Source organism: Chiloscyllium punctatum, chromosome 32 (genome assembly GCF_047496795.1).
Source record: "Chiloscyllium punctatum isolate Juve2018m chromosome 32, sChiPun1.3, whole genome shotgun sequence".
NCBI lineage: Eukaryota > Metazoa > Chordata > Chondrichthyes > Orectolobiformes > Hemiscylliidae > Chiloscyllium > Chiloscyllium punctatum.
In genome coordinates this window covers 62,951,640-62,975,448 of record NC_092770.1, presented here as the reverse complement: position 1 = coordinate 62,975,448, position 23,809 = coordinate 62,951,640, and the positions used below count along the sequence as shown (strand labels likewise).

Sequence of the window (23,809 nt, the reverse complement as noted above, 5' to 3'; positions counted from 1 at the left end):
CCAACAGGACAATGGTGGGGGTGGGGGTGGGGGGGGTGTCCTAAGGCTTTTGACATTGCTTTGTAAAATGGTACCAGTCTGACATGTGAAACAGCACCCATTGTAAGTCACGTACCTGTTGACTGACTGAAGAAACCCTGTTGAGGATCTGCTCCTGAAACACCAATGAAAGCCATGTCAGAAATATGTTCTGTGGGGGCTTGGACTAAAGATAGACACTGCACTCTGAAAGGTGATCATGTTTAGCACCTACACCTCCAGCTGTATACTACATCAGTTCTGGTCAAGCACGTACTATGAGCGTTTCAATCAATGTCACTACCAATGCCACCCCCCCACACCCAACCCCCTCCAAAAACCAACTTTTTGACTAACAATTCCCATCCTAGTTATTCCTCAGATGGTATGTCATCTAACTTTGTTTGGTAATGTTGTTGGTGAACTACCATGGGATATTTAACTATGTTAAAGGAAGCTATATAAATGCATCTAATACGTTTAAAACTGAATGATTAGATTACCTACAGTGTAGAAACAGGCCCTTTGGCCCAACAAGTCCACACTGACCCTCTGAAGAGTTAACCCACTCAGACCCATTTCCTTTGGACTAATGAACCCAGAGGAAACCCACGCAGACACGGGGAGAACGTGCAAACTTTACACATACAGTCTCCCAAGGCTGGAATCGAACCTGGGACCCTGGTGCTGTGAGGCAGCAGTGCTAACCACAGGGCCACTGTGCCACCCTTGAGATGAAGAAAAAGAGGAACATTGAAAGGACACTTAACTATTGCCCAGCCACAATTTGTGGGTACTAGTTTTCCTAATTGAATACTGAACAAGACTGTTGCCTTGGGAGCAGGAGTAAACTATTTAGCAACTTGAGCTTACTCTTAAGATTGAATTAGGTCATGGGGGTCCCGTGACTCAATTCCATTTACTTATTTTAGCTTCCTGCTCCTTGATGCCTTCATCCACCAACATCACAGTTCTGAGGTTTCCAATTGTTCAGAAAACTACTGATGTTTGCAGGAAGAATTCTAAACTTGTCATGTTCAAAATTGTGATCAGGTACAAAATGGAATAGAGCTATTTATGTGGCCCAGGACCAGGGGATACACTGTGACAATAACCATTGTATGATTGAACAGAAAACTGTCCTGCTTGAGATTTATAATAAGCTATGAGAGAAATGGTGACAACAGGACGTGAGCCATAGGTAAGACCATTCACAAGTGGAGTTGTGTGAAATGCACTCACCTTATTGACTCAACCAAACTGGACGTATCGCTGAACCTGAAAGATAACACAAAACCTCAAATAAAGTCAACGTAAAGAAAAACCAGCCAAAAAGAATTTTTATAAACCTGACTCATGAGTTGGGTAGAAAAGTGGACAGGAAGAAAGATGCAGAGGATAGAGAATAGGAGCAAAGGGTCGTGTCCTGAGACAATGAGAGAAAGATATTTTGTGCCTTAGGTCCTGAGCCTCTCTTCTGCCTCCACCCCACCAAAATCACATGAGAATATCTGGGGTTAACAAACTGCGAAGTTCACCCACCTGCTGACAGATTGCAGCGTACCAGTTTGGAGTGATTCACTCCATATTGGGTCAGTCTGAACCAATCGATTCCGTACCATCCTGTTCTGTACTGTACCGGTTTGTACCGGGTTGGCCAGGGTTAAGCCAGTGGAATACCTGGAGCTGAGGGGACAGAAATGAACATTTGAAAGTTCGGTGTGAGGTGACAGCAGGTACCACTGACAGTGATGTCATATGGACTGTCAGCCAGGGTGAGGTGCTCAAGACATCACTTCAAGTGGTAGCATTGCAGTGGCTCCGTGTTTAATATTCTTCATGCACTTCTGTTTGATTTTCTTTTTAAATGAAGGAACAGTGGGAACACCTTTCATTTGACAAGCCATTTGTTAAAGTTATCTCCTGTGATTACCACAGACCAGAACAGTGACTGCCTGGCTGCTGTCTCTGCTTTGGAGGTTGTTTGGATTATTGAATCGATGCCTAACTGGGAAGGGAAAGAGCTCCCCAGCCCAGCTCTACAGATAACAGTGTAGCACCGGGATCCCTGGTGCAGTCTGAACCCTGACTGTCCTGCTGAAGAATTCTCCACACTGTTTGCTGTCTTTCTGTTCATAAATAGGAGACCTTATTCTTTATATTTGTCTGTAAGAACTAAGACCCGTTGGCCAAAGGTTTTATTTTTCTGAAGTTAATCTCTGCAGAGAGAAATATGTTTTGTCCTTCACCGCGTGCACGTGTGTGTGTATTGGAAGAGTAAACATTTATATTTCCGTACTGCAAATTAACCAGTTTTGTATCACCATTGAATAAGTTTTGCCCATAATAAATGAATAATTTTGTGTTTAGTTGATGGGACTTTTTACTTTAAGTGTAATATAGAGAAGGCACACAATTGGCCATATACAATTCATTTTATCCTTTTCTATGTTGTGACCCCTGTTATAGTGGGACGAGAGAAGGACAGTAACTCTTCCAATGTGGTCATTATCAATCCATGAAACTTTTTTTTTGTTGTTGGGCCTGCTGTGCTTTTGGCACCATCCTGGCTGTTTTGTTCCCAACACAACCCTTTCTCACACACTATTCAATTCCTTATGGCATTTCTCAAAAAGCTTGCTATACTGTTCCAAGATGGTGGAGGTATTCTTGGATTTGGAATTGGTGATAGGTGATATGAAGGGCTCAGCAAACATTATTCCCACAAAGAATTATTTCACCACAGAGGGCAGATATTGTTGCCTGCGAGCCGGTGCTGTCCACCTTGTCAGCCTTCATTAATTTCCCCCTCCGATTAGTGGCCACGTCCTTATCTGGCTCAGTGGTTAGCACTGCTGCCTCACAGTGCTGGGGACCCAGGTTCGATTCCAGCCTTGGCTGACTGTCAATGTGGAGTTTGTCTGAATTGGTTTCCTCTGGGTACTCCAGTTTCCTCCCACAATCTCAAAGATGTGCAGGTTAGGTGGATTGGCCATGCTAAGTTGCCCACAGACTCCAAGGACATGTAGCCTAGGCCCATTAATCATGGGAAATGCAGGGTTACAGGAATTGGGGGGGGGGGGGAAGGAAAGGTGGGATGCTCTTGGGAAGGTTGGTGTGGACTTGATGAGCCAAATAGCGTATTACCACACTGAAGGGATTCTATGATTAAGCTTTGGCATTCCAGTCGAATCTACCTCTGACCAAACATCTAGTCTCCTGTCTTTATGTCCACCTCTTTTAGCTTGGCATAAATAATTCTGTCCAATTACTTCCCTGTGTAGAGTCTTGTGGATATTTTACCAGGTTAAAGGTGCTATTTAAATGCAGTTCTCAATATAAAGAATGGAATGCCAGTCATTAGGACAGAGGGAAAATGTGGAGCCTTCTGGCTAAGGAGAGCTTTCACTGGATCTAATCAAAATGAAAAGGAGTCGAGAGTTAGGTGTTTTGGAGGAGAATATCTTAGTGTCTAAGGCTCTTGTGGGACACTCCTACCAGAAAAGCCAGGTTCAAGTACCAATTTTTCCCACACATGTCTGATTAAAAATATTTAAAGTGTAGTTAAGTAAATGCATGAAGATTTCAGCTCATTACTTGCATGGTTACTGCAGCCAGAGGGTATAACTTCATACAACAGACCTGCCACAAGATGCATTGGCAATACTCAGATCCTCAGAGTTCACAGAAACGATTGACCATATTTACAATCTTTAAAGACTGAGACAATTACCTGATCTCTCGTGGCCAATTGCATAATAGGTGACAGCACAGGCTAACTCAGAACAGCTTACAAAAACATTCCTTTGCTTCTAGGTCTTTATTTTGTTGTGAACTCATTAACTCAGGTGGGAAAAAAAAGGAAGTCTGAGTTGTAACACATCTACAATTCCAGCAGGGGGAGATTGTGGGCACATTCCAATTGTAATGGGCAAATTCTCCCAAAGCAACATCAAGGAAGATTGAGGAACTCTCTCCTGCTTTTGGGACCTGGCGAATTCATCACCCATGTAAAGGTGTGGGCTGTTCACTTGGGAAGTTCAAACTCCCAATGGTAGAAATCCACAATCTGGACCACAATGGGAAATGACACTGAAAACAGAGACATGGGCTTGGTGTTGTAGACTTACCTGGACAATTAACCGAGTCTTCTTGCAGCGTTAATCTCGGGCCTCGACAGTGAGGAACAGTGGAAACTGATAGGAGAAGCCAAAATCCCACCACACCTCCCCCCCCCCCCCGAGCCAACACTCTTCCTTCATTTTCTCCTGACAATACTCACCCTCCTCCCTTATCGTCTTCCCCACAACAACACTTATCTTCTCCCTCTCTGCCTCTCACAACACTCACCCTCTCCCCTCCCCCCAGAAGATTCCCCCTCCCCTGACAAGACACACTTCCTCCCTCTTCTCCCTCCCCAAATACCCTTTTAAAAGGCATCTCAGATCTCAGTCTCGGATCTCAATTTAACCATTAATAGTGTTCATTTCAGTGAGATCCACTTCATTTCTTTTTCCAAATATGAACTTTTGCAGCCTTAAGGTAGAGATTCCACATTTACAAGCAATTAATTAGTGATTTACAGTTTTCTGGCATCCCAGTTGGCTGTAGATTCCTTTATGAACAGGTTTAAATTTGTTCTGTCACCATTGCTTCCCACTTCTCCTTGCAGCTCTCTTCAATCCCCATTTTGCAGTTCCCTTCTCCCTATCAACATGTTGCCCTAGTTGATGACACACACCAGACCCAGCTGACAGAGCTCCTGTCCTTGGCAAATGGCGACCATTGATTCAGGAGTCTCTGGCAGCCTGCTGCAGAAGTTACTGTTTCAATGTGAGGAACAAGAGGATGGCCAGAGTGAGGGTAGGGCTGATCAGGGATAGTGGAGGGAACTTGTATTTGGAGTCTGAGGAGGTCCTTAATGAATACTTCGCTTCAGTATTCATTAGTGGTTTGTGAGTTCAGCGTGAAACCCCAGGCTGATATGCTGATGTTCTGGAGGATGTGTTGGAAATTTTGAAAAACACGAGGATAGTTAAGACTCCTGGGCCAGACGAGATATACCCAAGGCTAGTACAGGGAGTGAAGGAGGAGATTGCTGCACCTTTGGCGATGATCTTTGCGTCCTCACTGTCCACTGGAGTAGTACCAGATGAATTTGAATTGAGTTGAATTTATGATTATGAAAATAGATGATTGGGGGGGGTGGCAAATATTATTTCCTTGTTCAAGAAAGTGAATAGGGATAACCCTGCGAATTACAGACCAGTCAGTCTTACGCCAGTGGTGGGCAAATTATTGGACAGGATTCTGAGAGACAGGATTTATGATTATTGGAAAAACATAGCTTGGTTTAACGATAGTCAGCATGGCTTTGTGAGCGGCAGGTCATGCCTCACAAGCTTTATTGAATTCTTTGAAGATGTGACAAAACACATTGGTGAAGGTAGAGGAGTGGACGTGGAGTACGTGGATTTTAGCAATGCATTTGATAAGGTTCCTCATGATAGGCTCTCATTCAGAAAGTAAGGAGGCATGGGATACAGGGAAATTTGGCTGTCTGGGTGCAGAATTGGCTGGCCTATAGCAGACCGAGGGTGGTAGTAGATGGAAAGGTTTCAGCCTGGAGCTTGATGACCAGTGGTGCTCCACAGGGGTCTGTTCTGGGACCTCTGCTCTTTATGATTTTTACAAACAGCTTGGATGAGGAAGTGGAAGGATGGGTTAGTAAGTTTGTTGACGACACGAAGAATGGTGGAGTTGTGGATAGTGTGGAGGGCTGTTGTAGGTTGCAATGAGACAGGATGCAGAGCTGGGCTGAGAAGTGGCAGATGGAGTTCAGCCTGGAAAAGTGTGAAGTGATTCATTTTAAGGTCGAATTCAAATGCAGATTACAGGATTAAAGCAGGATTCTTGGCAGTGTGGAGGAACAGAGGGATCTTGGGGTCCACATCCATAGATCCCTCAAAGTTACCACCCAGTTGATAGGGTTGGTGTACATGTGTTGGCTTTCATTAGCAGGGAGATTGAGTTCAAGAGCCACGAGATTACGATGCAGCTCTATAAAGCCCTGGTTAGACCACACTTGTGTTCAGTTCTGGGCATCTCATGACAGGAAGGGTGTAGAAGGAGAGGGTGCAGAGGAGATTTACCAGGATGCTGCCCGGACTGGAGGGCATGTCTTATGAAGAAAGGTTGAGGGAGCTAGGGCTTTTTTCATTGGAGCGAAGAAGGATGAGAGGTGAGTCGATAGAGGTGTACAAGATGATGAGAGGCATAGATAGAGTGGATAACCAAAGACTTTTTCCCAGGGCGGAAATGGCTATCACGAGGGACCATAATTTTAAGGTGATTGGAGGAAGGTTTAGGGATGATGCCAGAGGTCGGTTCTTTACACAGAGAGTGGTGGGTGTGTGGAATGCACTGCCAGCAGTGGTAGTAGAGTCAGATACATTCGGAATATTTAAGCGACTCTTGGATAGTGACATGGAAGTTAGTACAATGTAGGGTGTGTAGGTTAGTTTGATCTTAGAGTAGGATAAACGTTTGGCACAACATCGAGGGCCGATGGGCCTGTACTTTACTATTCTATGTTCTAACTCAGACGGCTGAGGTTCAGCGAGCACTGCGGCCATCAGACTGACAACAAAAAATCAACAGCAGCTGGAAACTATTTAAAACTGTTGGAATTAAACCTTCAGGCAACCTTTAATCTTGAGATGTCAAAACAGACAGCAGCAGCACTCAAAGCTGATGAGGGAATAATGGAAAGCAGTGCTTTAAACCCAAATGGCTCTGCTTTAAGTTGCCCTGACACTGTGAAGCATGAGAAAGAATTTGATCTCTTCATTGTGAAATCAAACTTCAAAATCAGCCAGTGGGAATTAAATACATTTTTAAAAGTCGCTGGTCTCCACGGTGATAGAAACACAACATAGAGGGACACATGGTGGTGTAGAGATGGGGTAACATGGAAATACAAACAGCTCACCAGATGTTGCTCTGCTGTGGGAAGGGTATTATTTAAATTGGAGAGAGTTCAGAAAAGTTTTACTGGGAATGGAGGGTTTGAGTTATAAGGAGGGGCTGGATAGGCTGGGACTTTTTCATTGGAACCTAGGAGGTTGAGGGGTTGACTTTATAGTGGTTTATAAAATCATCTGGGGCATGAGATAAGGTTAATAGCAAAGGTCTTTTCCCTAGGGTAGGAGAATTCTAAACTATTAGGCATATTCAGAAGAGAAAGGGATCCAAGGGGCAACTTTGTCACACAATGTGGAATGAACTGCCAGAGGAAATAGTAGATGTGGGTACAATTACAATATATAAAAGGTATTTGGATAGGTACGTGAATAGGAAGGGTTTAGAGGGATATGGGCCAAATGCTAGCAAGTAGGATGAGTTTAGTTTGGGAAACTTTGTCAGCATGGATGTTTTCATGCTGCATAATTCCACAAGAAGCACAATGAAAAGGACTGTTCAGAGGTATGTAGTACATTAACGTGACAGCTAACATTGAGATCATTACTACAACACAATAGAATTGAAGCTGGACTGAGAAATACTGCAATATAAATGAGAAATCTAATGAGTGTTACTAATCACATACCTCACGGTTGACTGAAGGAAATTGGTTGAAGATCTGCTTCTGAAACATGAATAAAAAACCATGTTAGGAAGTGCCCACCTTCGTTTGGACAACACATCAGTTCCTGTTGGGTGATTAATGAAAGCATTTCAACCAACACGCCCACTATCACTTCAAAACCTGGTCAAGCAGTCTCCTGATTCAATTCTCCCAATCCTTGTCTCCCTCTCAGCCTCCTAGTCCTGAGCTCTATTGCCCTCAGGAACAACAGTAGGCCATTTTAATCCATCAAGTGTATCTCTGCCATTCAAGTTCATAGTGAATCAGTACACTGACCCCATTTAGCAAGCTTAGTTCCATGTCCCTTGATACATTTACTTGACAAACGTCTCAGTCTTCCAAGCAACCATAGCCTATTGGCAGAATTCCTGATTTCTCTGTCATATCTATGATAGTGGTATCATTTAGATTAGATTAGATTCCCTACAGTGTGGAAACAGGCCCTTTGGCCCAACCAGTCCACACCAACCCTCCGAAGAATAACCCATCCAGACCTATTTCCCTCTGACTAATGCACCTAACACTATGGGCAATTTAGCATGGTCAATCCACCTGTCCTATACATTTTTGGACTTTGGGAGGAAACCGGAGGAAACCAACGCAGACACAGGGAGAACGTGCAAACTCCACACAGTCACCTGAGGCTGGAATTGAACCTGGGATCCTGGTGCTGTGAGGCTGCAGTGCTAACCATTGAGCCACTGTGCTTAATAAAATAAAATAAGATACCTTGCAACTGTATCATGACAGAGTCATTGCATCATTTAATGGAAAATGTTGGCATAGAAACTTATAATAGTAAATATTGATGGTAATATTAGGCCCCAAATTGTAACAGCAGGAAACAAATCCTTTGGTCCAACTCGTCCACGCTGACCAGAAATCCCAGTCTAACCTAGTCTCATTTGTCAGTATTTGGCCCATATCCCTCTAAACCCGTCATGTACCCATCCAGATGCCTTTTAAATGTTGTAATTGTACCAATCTCTATCACTTCCCCTGGTATCTCATTCCATACACGCACCACCCTCTGTGTGAACAAGTTGACCCTTAGGTCCCTTTTAAATCTTTCCTCTCACACCTTAAACCTAGGCCCTCTACTTCTGGACCCATCTACCCTGGGAAAAGTCATTGACTATTCACCCTATCCAGCCCCAGACTATTCAGCCCTGTACTACAAAAATTAGAATTAGAGAGTAAACAAACGGATTTCCGTAACCTCAGCAGCATTCTACTTGTCTTCTACCTTTGTTTCCAAAGCACTAAACTGTTCACCTCGAGCTCTGTTCCAAGCACGTAGCAACAAGTTTCAGACATTCCAGCACTACACTCAGAACTTAAGCTAAAACCACACTCCACACACGCCCCACCCTCTGTGTGAAAAAGTTGCCCCTCAGGTTCCTTTTAAAGTATTCCCCTCCCACCTTATACTGTGCACTCTAGTATTGGACTCCCCCACACCCTGGAAAAGACCTTGACTATTCACCCTATCCATGCTCCTCATGATTTTATAAACGTCTGTAAGGTAACCCCTCAGCCGCTGATGCTCCAGTGGCAACTTATTCAGTCACTCCCTATATCTCAAACCCTCCAGTTTTGGCAACGTCCTTGTAAATCTTTTCTGCACCACCCCAAGTTTAACAACATTCTTCCTTCTAGAAGGGTGGCCAGAAGTAAACACAGTATTCCAAAACCAATGTCCCTCACAGCTACAACATGACCTCCCGACTCCTATACTCAGTACACTGACCAATAAAAGGCAAGAGGACCCCTTCATCACCACCCTGACCACCTGTGACTCCACTTTCAAGGAACTATGAACCTGTACCCCTAGGTCTCTTTGCTCGGCAACACTCCCCAGGACCCTACCATTAACTGTGTAAGTCTTGCCCTGGTTTGCCTTACCAAAATGCAACACCTCACATTTATCTAAATTAAATTCCATCTGCCACTCTTTCGCCCACTTGTCCATTTCATTGAGGTCCCTTTTTTCACTGAGGTAACCTTCTTCACTGTCCACTGCACCACCAATTTTGATGTCATCTGCAAACCTACTAACCATTCCTCCTATATTCACATCCAAATCATTTAAATAGAATGACAAAAGCAGTGGATTCAAAAAATCTGTCAAGTTAGTGAGACACAATTTCTCAAACACTAAGCCATGCTGACTATCCCTAATCAGTCCTTGCTTTTCCAAATGCATGTAAAGCCTGTCCCTCAGGATCTCCTCCAAAAACTTACCCACCATTGACACAAGGCTCAATGGGCTATAGTTCCCTGGCTATCTCTTAACACCTTTGTTAAATACTGGTACCACATAAGCCAACCTCCAGTCTTCTAGAACCTCACCTATGGTGGTCGATGATACAAATATTTCAGTTAGGGGCCCAGCAATCACTTCCCTATCTTTAGGAGTTTTAGACCTCTAGCACCCGCTCTTCTGTAATATGAACTCTTTTCAAGACATCACAATTTATTTCCCAAGTTCCATAGCTTCTATGTCCTTCTCCACTGTAAATAGTGACATGAAATATTTGTTTAGTATCTCACCCATCTCCTATGGTTTTGCACATAGATGGCCTATTCTCTCCCGAGTTATCCTTCTGCCCTTAATGTATTTATAGAATCCCTTTGGATTCTCCTTAATTCTATTTGCCAAAGCTATCTCATGTCCCCTTTTTGCCCTCCTGATTTCCCTCTTAAGTATATTCCTACTGCCCTTATAGTCCTCTGGGATTCACTTGATCCCCAGTGTCAATACCAGACATATGCCTCTTTTTCTTGACTAGAGTCTTGATTTCTCTTGTCATCCAGCATTCCCTACACCTACTAACCTTGCCCTTCACACTACCAGGAACATACTGTCTCTGAACTCTCATTACCTCATTTTTAAAGGCCTCCCACTTCCCAACTATGAATAGCGACCCCAATCAATTTTTGAAAGTTCTTGCCTAACACCATTAAAATTGGCCTTACTCCATTTTACAATTCTAACTTTGAGATCAATTCTATCCTTTTCCATGACTATTTTAAAACAATTATGATCACTTGCCCCAAGTGTTCCCCTACTGACACCTCAGTCACTTACCCTGCCTTATTTCCCAAGAGTAGGGCAAGTGTTGCACCTTCTCAAGTAGGTACATCGACATACTGAATTAGAAAAATTCCTTGTGTACTCAGAACAAATTCCACTGTCAAGAATTTGTTTTATGACATGGGATTACCTTATTGACTCAACCAAACTTGATGCATCACTGAACCTGAAAGGTAACACAGAAGAAAATACTTTCAAAATAAATGTGTACTCAAAATTTCTTTACAATCTCAGAGTGTCCACAGAAGGAAAGAAACCCAGTATATTTATGAATAGCCCCTGTGCCAGTGTCTGGTTTGTTTTGTCTGCCTCAAAATGGAGCTATAGTATCGACTGTGCACTCATTTCTAGGTCTTAACTGTGTTTTTCAGTGTCTTTTCCCCTCTGGACAGATCCAAGACTTAGGTTGGAAAGACAGACTGGAGTAAAGATGGATTGGGTAGAGACGGCAGTGAAGGACTGTGTCTGAAGAGAGGGAAAGAAGAGACAGATAGAGGTAGAGAGAAAAGACAGAGAGATAGAGAGAGAGAGAGAGAGAGAGAGAGAAAGGAGAGGGAAAGAGAGAGGGGGAGAAAAGGAGGAGAAAGGAAGGAGAGTGAGAGAGAAAAAAAGGGGAGAAGAAAGTGTGAGACAAAAAGATGAGAGGCAGAGAGAAAGGAGAGAGGGAAAAAAAGGAGAGAGAGGGAAAGAGGAGAGGGGGGTGGTAAGAGAGAGAGAGACAGAGAGAGAGAGAGAAAGAGAGAGACAGATAGAGATGGATGACTAACATTTTCACTCCTAACGCCCTCAGATTCTCTGCCACCTCCATTCACCAAACAACATTCGAACATCCTGGGTTAACAGCTGATAGTTTGAAACAAGTTGATTGACCTACCTGCTGGCAGACTTCATCGTACCAGTCTGGAACGATTCATTCCATTCTGGGTCAGTCTGAACCAATCGATTCTGTACCATCCTGTTCTGTACCGTGCTGGTTTGTCCTGAGTGGATCTGGGCGAAGCTTTTAGCACTCTTGGAACTGAAGGTGGAAAAAATACACAGCTTGGACTGTGTCAGCCACTGGGGGGCAGTCAAGGCATCATTTATGAAATCCACAAAAGCTCCTAATTCACCAATCCTGGATAATTGGGAAGATTTCAGATTCCTGGCCTGTTCAAGGATATTATGGCTGTATGGCTGTGCCTGGGTTTGTTGCTGTTGGTGGCTGGTACGAAGGGGACAGCAAAGATCATTCCTATAAAGATTGTGCCAATACATGAGGCATCTATTTACTTTCTTCAGTCCCATCCTGATCTCTCGTACAAGCCCTACTTGCTTTCATAAGTTCATAGAGTCATACAGCACGGAAACAGTCTCTTCAGTCCAACCAGTCTCCGTCGAAAATAATTCCAAACTCGACTAGGCCTACCTGACTTCTCCTGGCCCACATTTCCACATGTGAACCTCCCTGTGTAAAACTTTTGCCCCCACGTCTTTTTTTAAAATCTCTCTCCTTTCACCTCAAAAGTATGCCCCCTTGAAATCCCCATTCTGGATTAGTGGTGCTGGAAAAGCACAGCAGTTCAGGCAGCAACCGAAGAGCAGGAAAATTGACGTTTGGGGCAAAAGCCCTTCATTTGGAATACAAGCAGAGTGCCTGCACTCTGCCTGTATTCCTGATGAAGGGCTTTTGTCCGAAACGTCGATTTTCCTGCTCCTCGGATGCTGCCTGAACTGCTGTGCTTTTCTAGCACCACTAATCCAGAATATGGTTTCCAGCATCTGCAGTCATTGTTTTTACCCCTTGAAATCCCCACCCTAGGGAGAAGATACCTTGTCTATACCCTTTAGGATTTTATAAACCTCTATCAGGTCACCTCTCTGCCTCCTACGCTCCAGTGAAAAATGTCCTAGCCTATCCAGCCTCTCCTTACAACTCAAACCCTCCATTCCTGGCAAGTTCCTGGTAAATGTCTTCTGAACCGTCTCCAGTTTTATAGTATTCTTCCTATAGCTGTGTGACCAGAGCTGGACACAGTACTCCAGAAGAGGCCTCATCAATGTCCTGTACAACCTCAACATGACTCCTCCATCATTGATGGCCATTTCCTTATGGCTCTATGCCTTAGATTTGCACTTCACTCTTAAACTTCTCCTCAGGAAAACCTACATCCCTGACCGACTGTTGGTCTCTATCTTAATGTTGGTTTCTTCGTCTCTGAGTGTATTGTTTTGTTTGATCACACCAGAGGAGAATCATCTTGGAATGCTCTGGTAGGTTAAAGGCCCTGTATAAATGCAACCTGTACTTATAAGAACAGATCATCAGCCATTACAGGCAGAGTACATATAAGGTCCCTTTGGTAAATAGTGATTGACCACACTTCCATCGAGTCTCCCAATTAAAACACAGAAACTCAAAGGGGAATGAGTAATTGTCTAAATGGAGACAAATTCTCTCCACCTGCCAACCCTGCATTCTAGAGTTTTAAAAGTGAGAGGGTTCAGAAAAGATTTACAAGGATTAGCACCGCTGCCTCACAGCACCAAGGACCTGGGTGAGTGTCTGTGTGGAGTTTGCACATTCTCCTGGTGTCTGCATGGGTCTCCTCTGGATGCTCTGGTTTCCTCCCACCTCCAAAGATTTGCAGGTCAGGTGGATTAGCGATGCTAAATTGCCTGTAGTGTTCAGAAATGTTCAGGCTACAGGGAATAGGGTAGGCCTGGGTGGGATGCACTTCGGAGGGTTGGTGTGGACCCAATCAGCTGAATGGTCTGCTTCCACATTGTAGAGATTCTATGATTCTATGATGTATGTTGCTAGGACTGGAGGGTTTGAGTTATAAGGAGAGGTTGGATAAGCTGGGGTTTTATTCCCTGGAGTTTCGGAGGCTGAGGGGTGACCTGATAGAGATTTATAAAATCATGAACTGCATGGATAGGGTGAATAGTCATGGTCTTTTCCCAGAGTAGGCAAATCCAAAACCAGAGGGCATAGGTTAAAGGTGAGAGAGGAAAGATTAAAAAGGGACCTGAGGAGCAACATTTTCACGGAGAGGGTGGTGCGTGTATGGAATGAGCTGCCAGAGGAAGTGGTAGAGGCTGGTACAATTACAGCATTTAAAAGGCATCTAGATGGTTACATGAATAGGAAGGGTTCGGAGGGATAAGGGCCAATTTCTGGCAATTGGGTCTAGATCAGGTTGGGATGTGTGGTTGGCGCAGATGAGTTGGACCGAAGAATCTGTTTCCATGTTGTACGTCTCTACGGTTGCTCTAGAGACAATGGCTGTACTTCGAGTCATAGAGATGTACAGCATGGAAACAGACCCTTCAGTCCAACCTGTCCATGCCGACCAGATATCCCAACCCAATCTAGTCCCACCTGCCATCACCCGGCCCATATCCCTCCAAATCCTTCCTATTCATATACCCATCCAAATGCCTCTTAAATGTTGCAATTGTACCAGCCTCCACCACTTCCTCTGGCAGCTCATTCCATACACGTACCACCCTCTGCGTGAAAAAGTTGCCCCTTAGGTCTCTTTTATATCTTTCCCCTCTCACCCTAAACCTATGCCCTCTAGTTCTGGACTCTCCGACCCCAGGGAAAAGACTTTGTCTATTTATCCTATCCATGGCCCTCATAATTTTGTAAACCTCTATAAGGTCACCCCTCAGCCTCCGACGCTCCAGGGAAAACAGCCCCAGCTGTTCAGCCTCTCCCTATAGCTCAAATCCCCCAACATCCTTGTGAATCGTTTCTGAACCCTTTCAAGTTTCACAACATCTTTCCGATGTTAGACCAGAATTGCACACAATATTCTAACAGTGGCCTAACCAATGTCCTATACAGCCGGAACATGATCTCCCAACTCCTGTACTCAATACTCTGACCAATACAGGAAAGCATACCAAATGCCTTCTTCACTATCCTATCTACCTGCGACTCCACTTTCAAGGAGCTATGAACCTGCACTCCAAGGTCTCTTTGTTCAGCAACACTCCCTAGGACCTTACCATTAAGTGTATAAGTCCTGCTAAGATTTGCTTTCCCAAAATACAGCACCTCGCATTTATCTGAATTAAACTCCATCTGCCACTTCTCAGCTCATTGGCCCATCTGGTCCAGATCCTGTTGTATTCTGACGTAATCCTCTTCGCTGTTCACTACACCTCCAATTTTGGTGTCATCTGCAAACTTACTAACTATACCTTTTATGCTTGCATCCAAATCATGTATGTAAATGACAAAAAGTAGAGGACCCAGCACCGATCCTTGTGGCACTCCACTGGTCACAGGCCTCCAGTCTGAAAAACAACTCTCCACCACCACCTTCCTTTGAGCCAGTTCTGTATCCAAATGGCTAGTTCTCCCTGTATTTCATGAGATCTAACCTTGCTAATCAGTCTCCCATGGGGAACCTTGTCGAACGCCTTACTGAAGTCCATATAGATCACATTTACTACTCTGCCCTCATCAATCTTCTTTGTTACTTCTTCAAAAAACTCAATCAAGTTAGTGAGACATGATTTCCCACGCACAAAGCCATGTTGACTATCCCGAATCAGTCCTTGCCTTTCCAAATACATATACATCCTGTCCCTCAGGATTCCCTCCAACAACTTGCCACCACCGAGGTCAGGCTCACTGGTCTATAGTTCCCTGGCTTGTCTTTACCGCCCTTCTTAAACAGTGGCACCACGTTTGCCAAACTCCAGTCTTCTGGCACCTCACCTGTGACTATCGATGATACAAATATCTCAGCAAGAAGCCCAGCAATCACATCTCTAGCTTCCCACAGAGTTCTCGGGCACACCTGATCAGGTCCTGGGGATTAATCCACCTTTAACCGTTTCAAAACATCCAGCACTTCCTCCTCTGTAATCTGGACATTTTGCAAGATGTCACCATCTAATTCCCTACAGTCTATATCTTCCATATCCTTTTCCACAATAAATACTGATGCAAAATACTCATTTAGTATCTCCCCTATTTTCTGCAGCTCCACACAAAGGCCGCCTTGCTGATCTTTGAAGGGCCCTATTCTCTCCCTAGTTACCCTTTTGTCCTTACTATATTTGTAAAAACCCTTTGGATTCTCCCTAATTCTATTTGCCAAAGCTACTTGTGGTAGCCTTCCAGAATTACTTAGATTTGAGAAGTCCCACAGATTACAAAATAGCAACCGAACCCAAGGAAGGCGGGAGAGAGAATGCAGGGAACCATAGGCTGGCTAGTCTAACATCATAGTAGGCTAAAGATCAAAATCCATTACTCGGGATATGGTAGCAGGGCAATTAAAAAACAAAAATATGACTAAGTAGAATCAACATACATTTATGAAAGAAAATTGTGTTTGGCTATGCAGTTCAGAGAATATAACCAGCAGGATCAAAAAGGGGGATGTAGCATACTGAGATTTTCCAACAGTATTTGGAAAGACACTGCACGTGAAGTGATTCCAAAAAATGTGAACTAATGCATGTGGTTAAGGAGTAATATATTAACATAATGAGGCCCTGTGGTGCAGTGGGGAACATCCCTGTGCCAAGTCAGGGGTTTGAATCCCACTCCAGGATTTGTTGATGGCAGAAGGTGTGTTTCGACACAGTCAAACAGGTTAAGCGTCAACTTGGAGAACCATCTAATCTTCAGCATCAGGTAGTCAGAGAGCAGGGGAGGGTTTGACTACTGACACGGCAATGAGAGCCATTACCATTGCTATTCATAATTCTGAACTACAGTGTGTGCGCAAATGTCTATGTTGCCATAGCAACTCGGACTCTGGGGATCTGGTTGCTTAGTTGATTGGATGGCTGGTGTGGATTAGGCAGCATGTGGTTTGATCCCCATCCTGGCTGGGATGGGTTCAGGATCTGCCTCTTGGCCTTGGATTAAGGACATAGTGTTGTGGCTGGGCTTGCATTTGAGCAGAGAACTTAAGACGAAGAAGATATTAGCATAGATGGAGAACTGTTTAGTGAACAGAAGATAAATAAACAGAGCATTTTCAAATTGACAGGGTATGCCTGCCAGGATCAGTATTTGGGCCTTAGTTATTTATATTTAATGTTAATAAATCAAATGGGGGGAATTGAATGTCACAGAATTCTCTGTCCTGGAAAGCTGTTGAAACTAAAACATTGAAAGTTTACAAGGAGGAGTTCGATATAGTTCTTAGGGCTAAAGGGAAAGCAGGAACAGGGTGTTGGATGATCAGCCATGATCATACTGAATGGTAAAGCAGGCTCAAAGGGCTGAATAGATAGGCAGGAGGCTGGGAGAACACAGCAAGCCAGGCAGCATCAGGAGGTTCAGAAGTTGACGTCTTGGGTTTAACCCTTCTTCAGGACTGCTGAAGGGCTGAGTGGCCTACTGCTGCTATTTTCTGTCTAATTTAGGGTGAGGGTGAAACTAAGTGTTGAAGAAGACATAGAGACAACACAGATATGGATGATCTTAAGTTGGGTGCACAGGCAAGGATATGGAAGGTAAAATAAAATGCGGCCAAGTGTGAATTTAGCATTTTTGTGGGAAACATAAAGGAGGAGATATTTTTGGGATGGGACACCAATAAAGGTTTTCATTGAGAGCACCCTGGGAGTTGTTCCACTTGAGAAGGAAGCAGCAGTTCTATAGAGCTCTGGTTAGACCACACTTGGACTATTGTGTTCAGTTCTGGTCACCTCATTATAGGAAGGATGTGGAAGCTTTAAAAAGGCTGCAGAGGAGATTTACCAGGAGAGTATATCTTATGAAGAAAGTTTAAGGGAGATAGCGCTTTTCTCATTGGAGGGAAGAAGAATGAGAGGTGACTTGATAGAGGTGTACAAGATGATGAGAGGCATAGATAGAGTGGATAGCCAGAGACTTTTCCCCCAGGGCAGAAATGGCTGTCACAAGGGGGCATAATTTTCAGGTCATTTGAGGAAGGTTTAGGGGAGATGTCAGAAGTCGGTTCTTTACACACAGAGAGTGGTGGGTGTGTGGAATACACTGCCAGCAGTGGTAGTAGAGTCAGATACGTTAAGGAGAATTAAGCGACTCATGGAGAAGCACATAGATGATAGTAAAGTAAAGGGTATGTAAGTTAATTTGATCTTAGAGTAGGATAAAAGGTCAGCACAACATCCAGGGCCGAAGGGCCTGTACTCTGTTGTAATGTTCTATGCTCTATGCTCTTAAACCCAAAAGGGCAAAATGATTCACTCCTGTTTCTTTTGTTCAGCAAATGTTAAGATGAACGTGCAACAAGCCAAGAGAAAATAAATTAGTCAAATGTTAGCTTTCTTTAGAAATGAACTGGAGCATAGGTGTCAAGGACACATACGACCCCTATGTGTACTTCTCATGTTATCACTGTTAGCTTCAGCTGATTAGTTGCACGATGAGCAGATTCACAAGGGGCCCATTTGCCTCACTGAGGGTAATCTCCGGCTGCCTCCTCCATTAGCTACAATCCATTGCCATCTTAGAAATACAAAACTATCCGTGACATTGGGAAGGGCAGGGAATAATTTACCAGAATGGTGCCTGGGACAAGGAATGTCAGTTTTGTGCAGAGACTGCAGAAGCCAGAGTTGGTTTCTATAGATGGCAGGTCAAAGGGTGATTTAATAGAGATGTTGAAAATTAAGAGACATCCTCACAGGATTAGTAGCTCACTGAATGAGCCATTCTCCGTGATCCTTCCTGCCTGTGTCTTCGATCTTAACAGTTGTTACGAATGGCTGTTCATACCTTTGGTGCAGGGATGGATATTGGGAGGTATGGAGTATCACTGAGGACAGGTCTGACACACACACACACACACACACACACACACACACTTGTGCTGTCTCGAGGGCGGTGGAGGCACATTCAACGGTCACTTTCAAAATGAATCGGATAAATACTTCAAAAGGAAAAATAAATTAGAGCAGTTGGGAAGAGTGGGACAAATTGGATAGTCCTCTAAAGCTGGGCTGAATGGCCTCCTTCCAACCTGTAAGATTCTACCATGTAATGGGTATCTGACGGTGCGTTGGAAAGGTCAGAGATTGGGATATTAATGACTGTGCCTCCTGGCTTCAGAGGTGCCAGCTGATACTATGTCCAAAATTTCCAGTCGACTGGATGCACATTGCTAAACTCTTTGGCTGTGGGGGGCATCCTCATGTTCTTGCCCTCACCTGACATCCACGCGTTGCTCGGACGATAACTGGTATTTATGGTCCCCAGGCAACAGGTCAACGGGAGCACCCTCAGAAGGCACCCCGAATAAGATCAGTCATCTTAGGAAAGGCTAGGGTCAGTTTGAAACTGGCAGTCTTCAGCTTTGCGTGACTTAGTACTCATTGGAAGCAGCTTTTCACCAGAACTCAAGTTAAAACATTACGTTTTACCAAAGTGACAAGTAACGGTTGCATCAGTGACCTACCTGTGGGCAGACTTGGCCGTACCAGTGCCAGTTTGCTGTGTCAATCTAGTCAGAAGCAATCCATCCTGTACTACTCCAGATCCCACTGGTCCCTTCTGTACTGATGCCATTTGTGCCGATCCCGCCTGTACTGACCTATTCTGCATGAATCCAGTTTGAATACATCCAGGCGCTAACACAGTGTGCGCCAATCCAGTGTGAACCAACCCATTTGCTGTCCATTGAGTCTGACTTGTTCCAGTCTGAGTCGATCGAGGCTGCGTTGATCCAGTCAGTAACGATCCAGATTGAATCAATCGATTCTGTACACATCCAGCATGAACTAAGCCACTGGAACAGAATTCAGCAAAATACATAGAAGGCTCAGTTATTTAAACTGTGATGTACAGTAGCACAAAAGCACACAGAGCATCATATATTGAGGTGTGTGGTCAGTGCATCATTTAAGTATAATGAGAATCCTGGTTAAGTATTCACTGTGGCTCAGTGATAATTTGGTTCTGAACCTTGAAGGCTGTGGATTCAAGTCCCACTCTAGAGACCTGAGTCTGATGGTTTCCATAAAGGACTCTCCTTCTCAATCTCACCCTTTGCCCAAGACAGGTTAAACCACCTCTCTAATGAGAGAACAGCCATATGGCCTGGTAAGACAATGGTGACTTTGTTAATGTGATGTGCTTTGGGCAATAGAGTAATAAAACTAGCTCAATCTTGCAAAAAGAAATACTCCATGAAACTGAATGACAATTTGGCAAAATATAGTAAGATTCAGCCCTAAATTCCTTTCTCTAAGATTATTATTCACCACAGCAAAATGTGAAGTATACAATGTGCTTAATGGGCAGCAGAGGGCAGTGCCCTTTTTTCTCTGAAGTGGGAATGTCATGACCGACCTTGAGTGGCACTGCCCATTGTGACAATACCATGGCTTTTAGGGGGCTATTCTGTTCTTTTTTTTAAAACAGAGACAGAGAGGTCCTGAGCACCCTGTTCCAAAGCCAATAAAATAAATAGCTTCTGAAGCTTTGGGTCTTCTTTTAAAGTTGGAACAATAGAAGCAGCCTGAATGGGTGGGGTCAAGCTCCCACAGAACCAGGATTTTTGGTTTTAGCTTTCAGTGGTTGGGGTCTTAAAGCTGGATATGGAAGCTCTTATTCCTCTCTCTGTTACAACTAAAAGCTGGGTTCTCTTCCTGCTGTGAGAATTGCATGTGAGACAATCTATTTTAGTGAATTTGCCTTTGCCAAGGGTGTGTCTATGGGATGTTACCATACTGGACCAGTTAATTAGTAGTTAATACATATATCATTTTGTGAAGCAAAAGAATTACAGATCAGTCAATTCTTTTCTTCTTATTTTAGCTGTATTTTAATTATAGCATATGAACAAAATCTCATATTCAAGCCTGGTGTGAATTTTACTTCAAGCCTGGTAGTTTGACCAATTGAATTATTCTGGAACACAACACTGTAACATTAGGGTCTGGACTACCTTCTTAATATACTTTGAGCGGAGTTTGGTCTGATCCATAACAAACTGGGGGCTCTTGTCAGAATCAAAATCTCTAATTTCGGGTTGGGTTTAGGATTATTGGACTCAACATTTTGGGTGTTGAATATGATTGGTTTAAACAAGGCGTGCTTGCACAGTGATGGCTCTTTAAGCCACTAAGACTTTCCTGGGGGGGTGGAAGAAGTCACTTTGGGAGTTTTACAGAAAGGAACGAGGCAAAGCGTTTGGAATTGGTGGACAAGCTGGAATTAGGGTTGCCTCTGTCCATGCAAAAAAAGGGGAGGATTTTGGACAGCTGCCTTCAGAACCAGAGCTAAAGTGGGTAGAGAGGTGGATGAATGCATTGTAGAAGGCCCACCTCTATCCGTTGTGCCATTGGCCCAATTTGGTAGATGAGTGCGAGAAGCCTTAAGCATCCCCCCTCTGACCACAGCCCCCCCCCACCACCACCAATCCCAACTCCATACCTCCATATCCTCCCTATGTCTTCTGTACCCCTCCATATCCATTCACGTCCCTCCTGTGTCCCTTTAATTTTGGTCACTCAAACCTTCCCCGCTCCCACCACTGTGCAAGTGCGCTTGAACCTGTGTATGCTCAGAGCTCTGATAACCACGAGGAGGCCTGCAGCACAGGGTCATCTGCCCGAGTCAGGAGCCTGTAGCTGAGAGTGGGAAGGACTCTTACGGATCCACACCCAGAAGCTGGATTCGGGAGGTTTGGCTCGGAAGCTGTGCTCGCCTCCCTCCAGAAACATAAACTGAGAAGTGCAGTCGCCGGGATTAAACTGGCTGAATCAGTGTAGGCCAGTCATTGGAAATGTTTCAACAGCCAACCACCCCTCTTGGGAGAGGATTACTGGCCTCCCTTCAACCCTGACTTCTAGAAAACCTGAACATATGTGGATTTGAGGCAACTCCGAATTTGGGTGTAAAGTTTTAACATCTCAGCCTACCCAAACCCTCATGTTTTCGATGGCTTCAGAAAGAAACTAAAACAAAAAAAAAACATAAAGAAATAAGGATGTGCATTTATGTTACACTGTTCACAACCACAGAATGTCCTGAGGCCCATCTGCGTAGCCTGGTCAGTGTGGGAAACATGGCCACTAACTTACTCATAGAAGGCCTTACAAAAAGCAATGTGATAACAAACTGACCCTCTGCTTTTTATGGATATTGACTTTTAAAGGATAAGCATTGTCTCCGTCGCTGAGAAGAATGACCCTATTCTTCACTCATTGCACCCTGGGGTCCCATTGAGAGACTAGACATGACCTTGATTTCATCTGAAAGGTATTTCCTAGGTATTGCTGTGAATGAAAGCAACCTAATATTGAATAGCTTTATTTTGAAAGGCGTTGATTTTTCTTTCCCCTTCCTTTTCTTAAAGCACTAACCCTCGTTGGTATACATTTCCATGGGCAGCAGCCATCTTCTGGTTAATATCAAAGTATTCACCATGACCGTGCCCTTTTGAGACTCTATTTGACCACAAAAGGTGTGGAAGGTAGTGTCAATGGTATCACAAAGGAAAACTGGCACAAGAGGTTTTCAGTGAGACTGACTTCTCGGCTCCCCAGTCCCTGATCACCGACCAACTATCACAACTTCCCAAGCGGAGACTCAAATCCCCTCTCGTCCCTTACCCAGAAAGCAAAAATGCCTTTAAGCTTTTAAGCTGACCCCATCAAACATTTCTGAGACTGGGACAGCATGGGGTTAGATACAGAGTAAAACTCTCTCTACCGTTTTAATAAACTGAAATTAAAGATTCCTCTACTCTTTTAAATTAAAAATAATTAGACAGTAAAGCTCCTTCAATAGTGTCCACATCAAACAACCTTGGGACAGGGGCAGCACGGGGTTAAATACAGAGTAAAGCTCTCTCTAATCTTTTATTCTGAATGTACACAGGTCGGTGCAACATCGAGGGCCGAAGGGCCTGTTCTGCACTGTATTGTTCTATGTTCTATGTAAAGTTCTGTCTGCATTATCCTCATCAAACACTCCCAGGACATATACAGCACTGGGTTAGGTGGAGTGCAATGCTCCCTCTACTCTTAAACAAGTGGTAAAGCCATCTTTACTCTTTCAAACTAAACATTAGTTGGAAGGAAACCTGAAAGTAAAGCTTACTCTACTCTGTTAAGATGAAAGTAAAGTTACCTCTACTCTTTTAAACCACAAGTAACTGGAAAGTAAAGCTCCCTTGATACTGTTGCCTGACGCTGTTCTGACTGACTAGAATCTAAATGAAAGCCACAGAGTCTCTTCAGTATGTATAGGAGATTATGGCATGTACCTCTTCTGTACAGATCGGCTTGTGTCCGAGGGTGTGGAGGCAGAACTGAACTGGAGATGATCAGAATGCAGTCCATGGGCAATAGATGGCCCCCTCTGCCCATAGATGCTGTGAAAGAATCATAAACACTTCAAAATATCTTTACATTGTTTAATGTTTAAAAAGTTTTCCCTCATTTGGTTAAAAAAATAGTTTTGTTGACTGGGAAAATACTTTGCCCTGCAGTTTCCAATGGAAGTAACTATGGGCGCAATCTGCTCAGCTCATGGCTTGACCATGAAAGCATTACTGCTGCTTAGAACTCGTCCACGTTCACGCCCAGTTTTTCACTGAGCTGGATGGCTAACAGTTTGGACGATGACACTTATTGCCCCAAACTGCAGCACACCAGGGACCTTACTGTTACCTTCAGCTCAGATGCACTTGGCCCCAGTCAGCTCAACTGTGAGATGAGCTGAAAGGACAGGAACAAATTGCTAAAGTTTCCCTCACTGCAGGAGAATGGGACAGACGGCAACAAGCTCAACATTATCTGAAGGCCAGCAGGAACAACAACTCCTTCCAACCTCATGCCTGCAGCACCAATGGACTCCAGGACTCATGTTAGCAGCTGGCCTAAGCTTCTTCAGCAGCACCTGGACTCATAACCTGAACCTAGAGTCAGTCACAATCCAATTCCAGCCTACTGGGTGAAAATTAGGGTTGCTGAATTTCGGGAGCAGTTGAGATTCCCCATCCACAGTATTCCTAAGTCCACAGGAGCCCAAACTAAGCAGTCTACATTAAAAAAATGGCAACTTTTATATTGTCACCCAGGATGTTAGAGAC

At 44.0% G+C, this 23,809-nt stretch overlaps 1 protein-coding gene across 1 annotated transcript in view; it reads right to left on the bottom strand.

Moving 5' to 3' along the window:
* LOC140457815 (uncharacterized) overlaps positions 1 to 23,809 on the bottom strand; it is a 128,887-nt gene that overhangs the window by 7,429 nt on the left and 97,649 nt on the right. Inside the window, exons 34-41 of the mRNA XM_072551432.1 lie at positions 22,982 to 23,089; positions 19,166 to 19,495; positions 11,638 to 11,781; positions 10,894 to 10,929; positions 7,628 to 7,666; positions 1,561 to 1,704; positions 1,261 to 1,296; positions 116 to 154 (exon numbers count right to left, since the gene is read on the bottom strand). Coding sequence (XP_072407533.1) covers positions 116 to 154; positions 1,261 to 1,296; positions 1,561 to 1,704; positions 7,628 to 7,666; positions 10,894 to 10,929; positions 11,638 to 11,781; positions 19,166 to 19,495; positions 22,982 to 23,089 — 876 coding nt within the window. The remainder of the gene's footprint in view (positions 1 to 115; positions 155 to 1,260; positions 1,297 to 1,560; positions 1,705 to 7,627; positions 7,667 to 10,893; positions 10,930 to 11,637; positions 11,782 to 19,165; positions 19,496 to 22,981; positions 23,090 to 23,809) is intronic.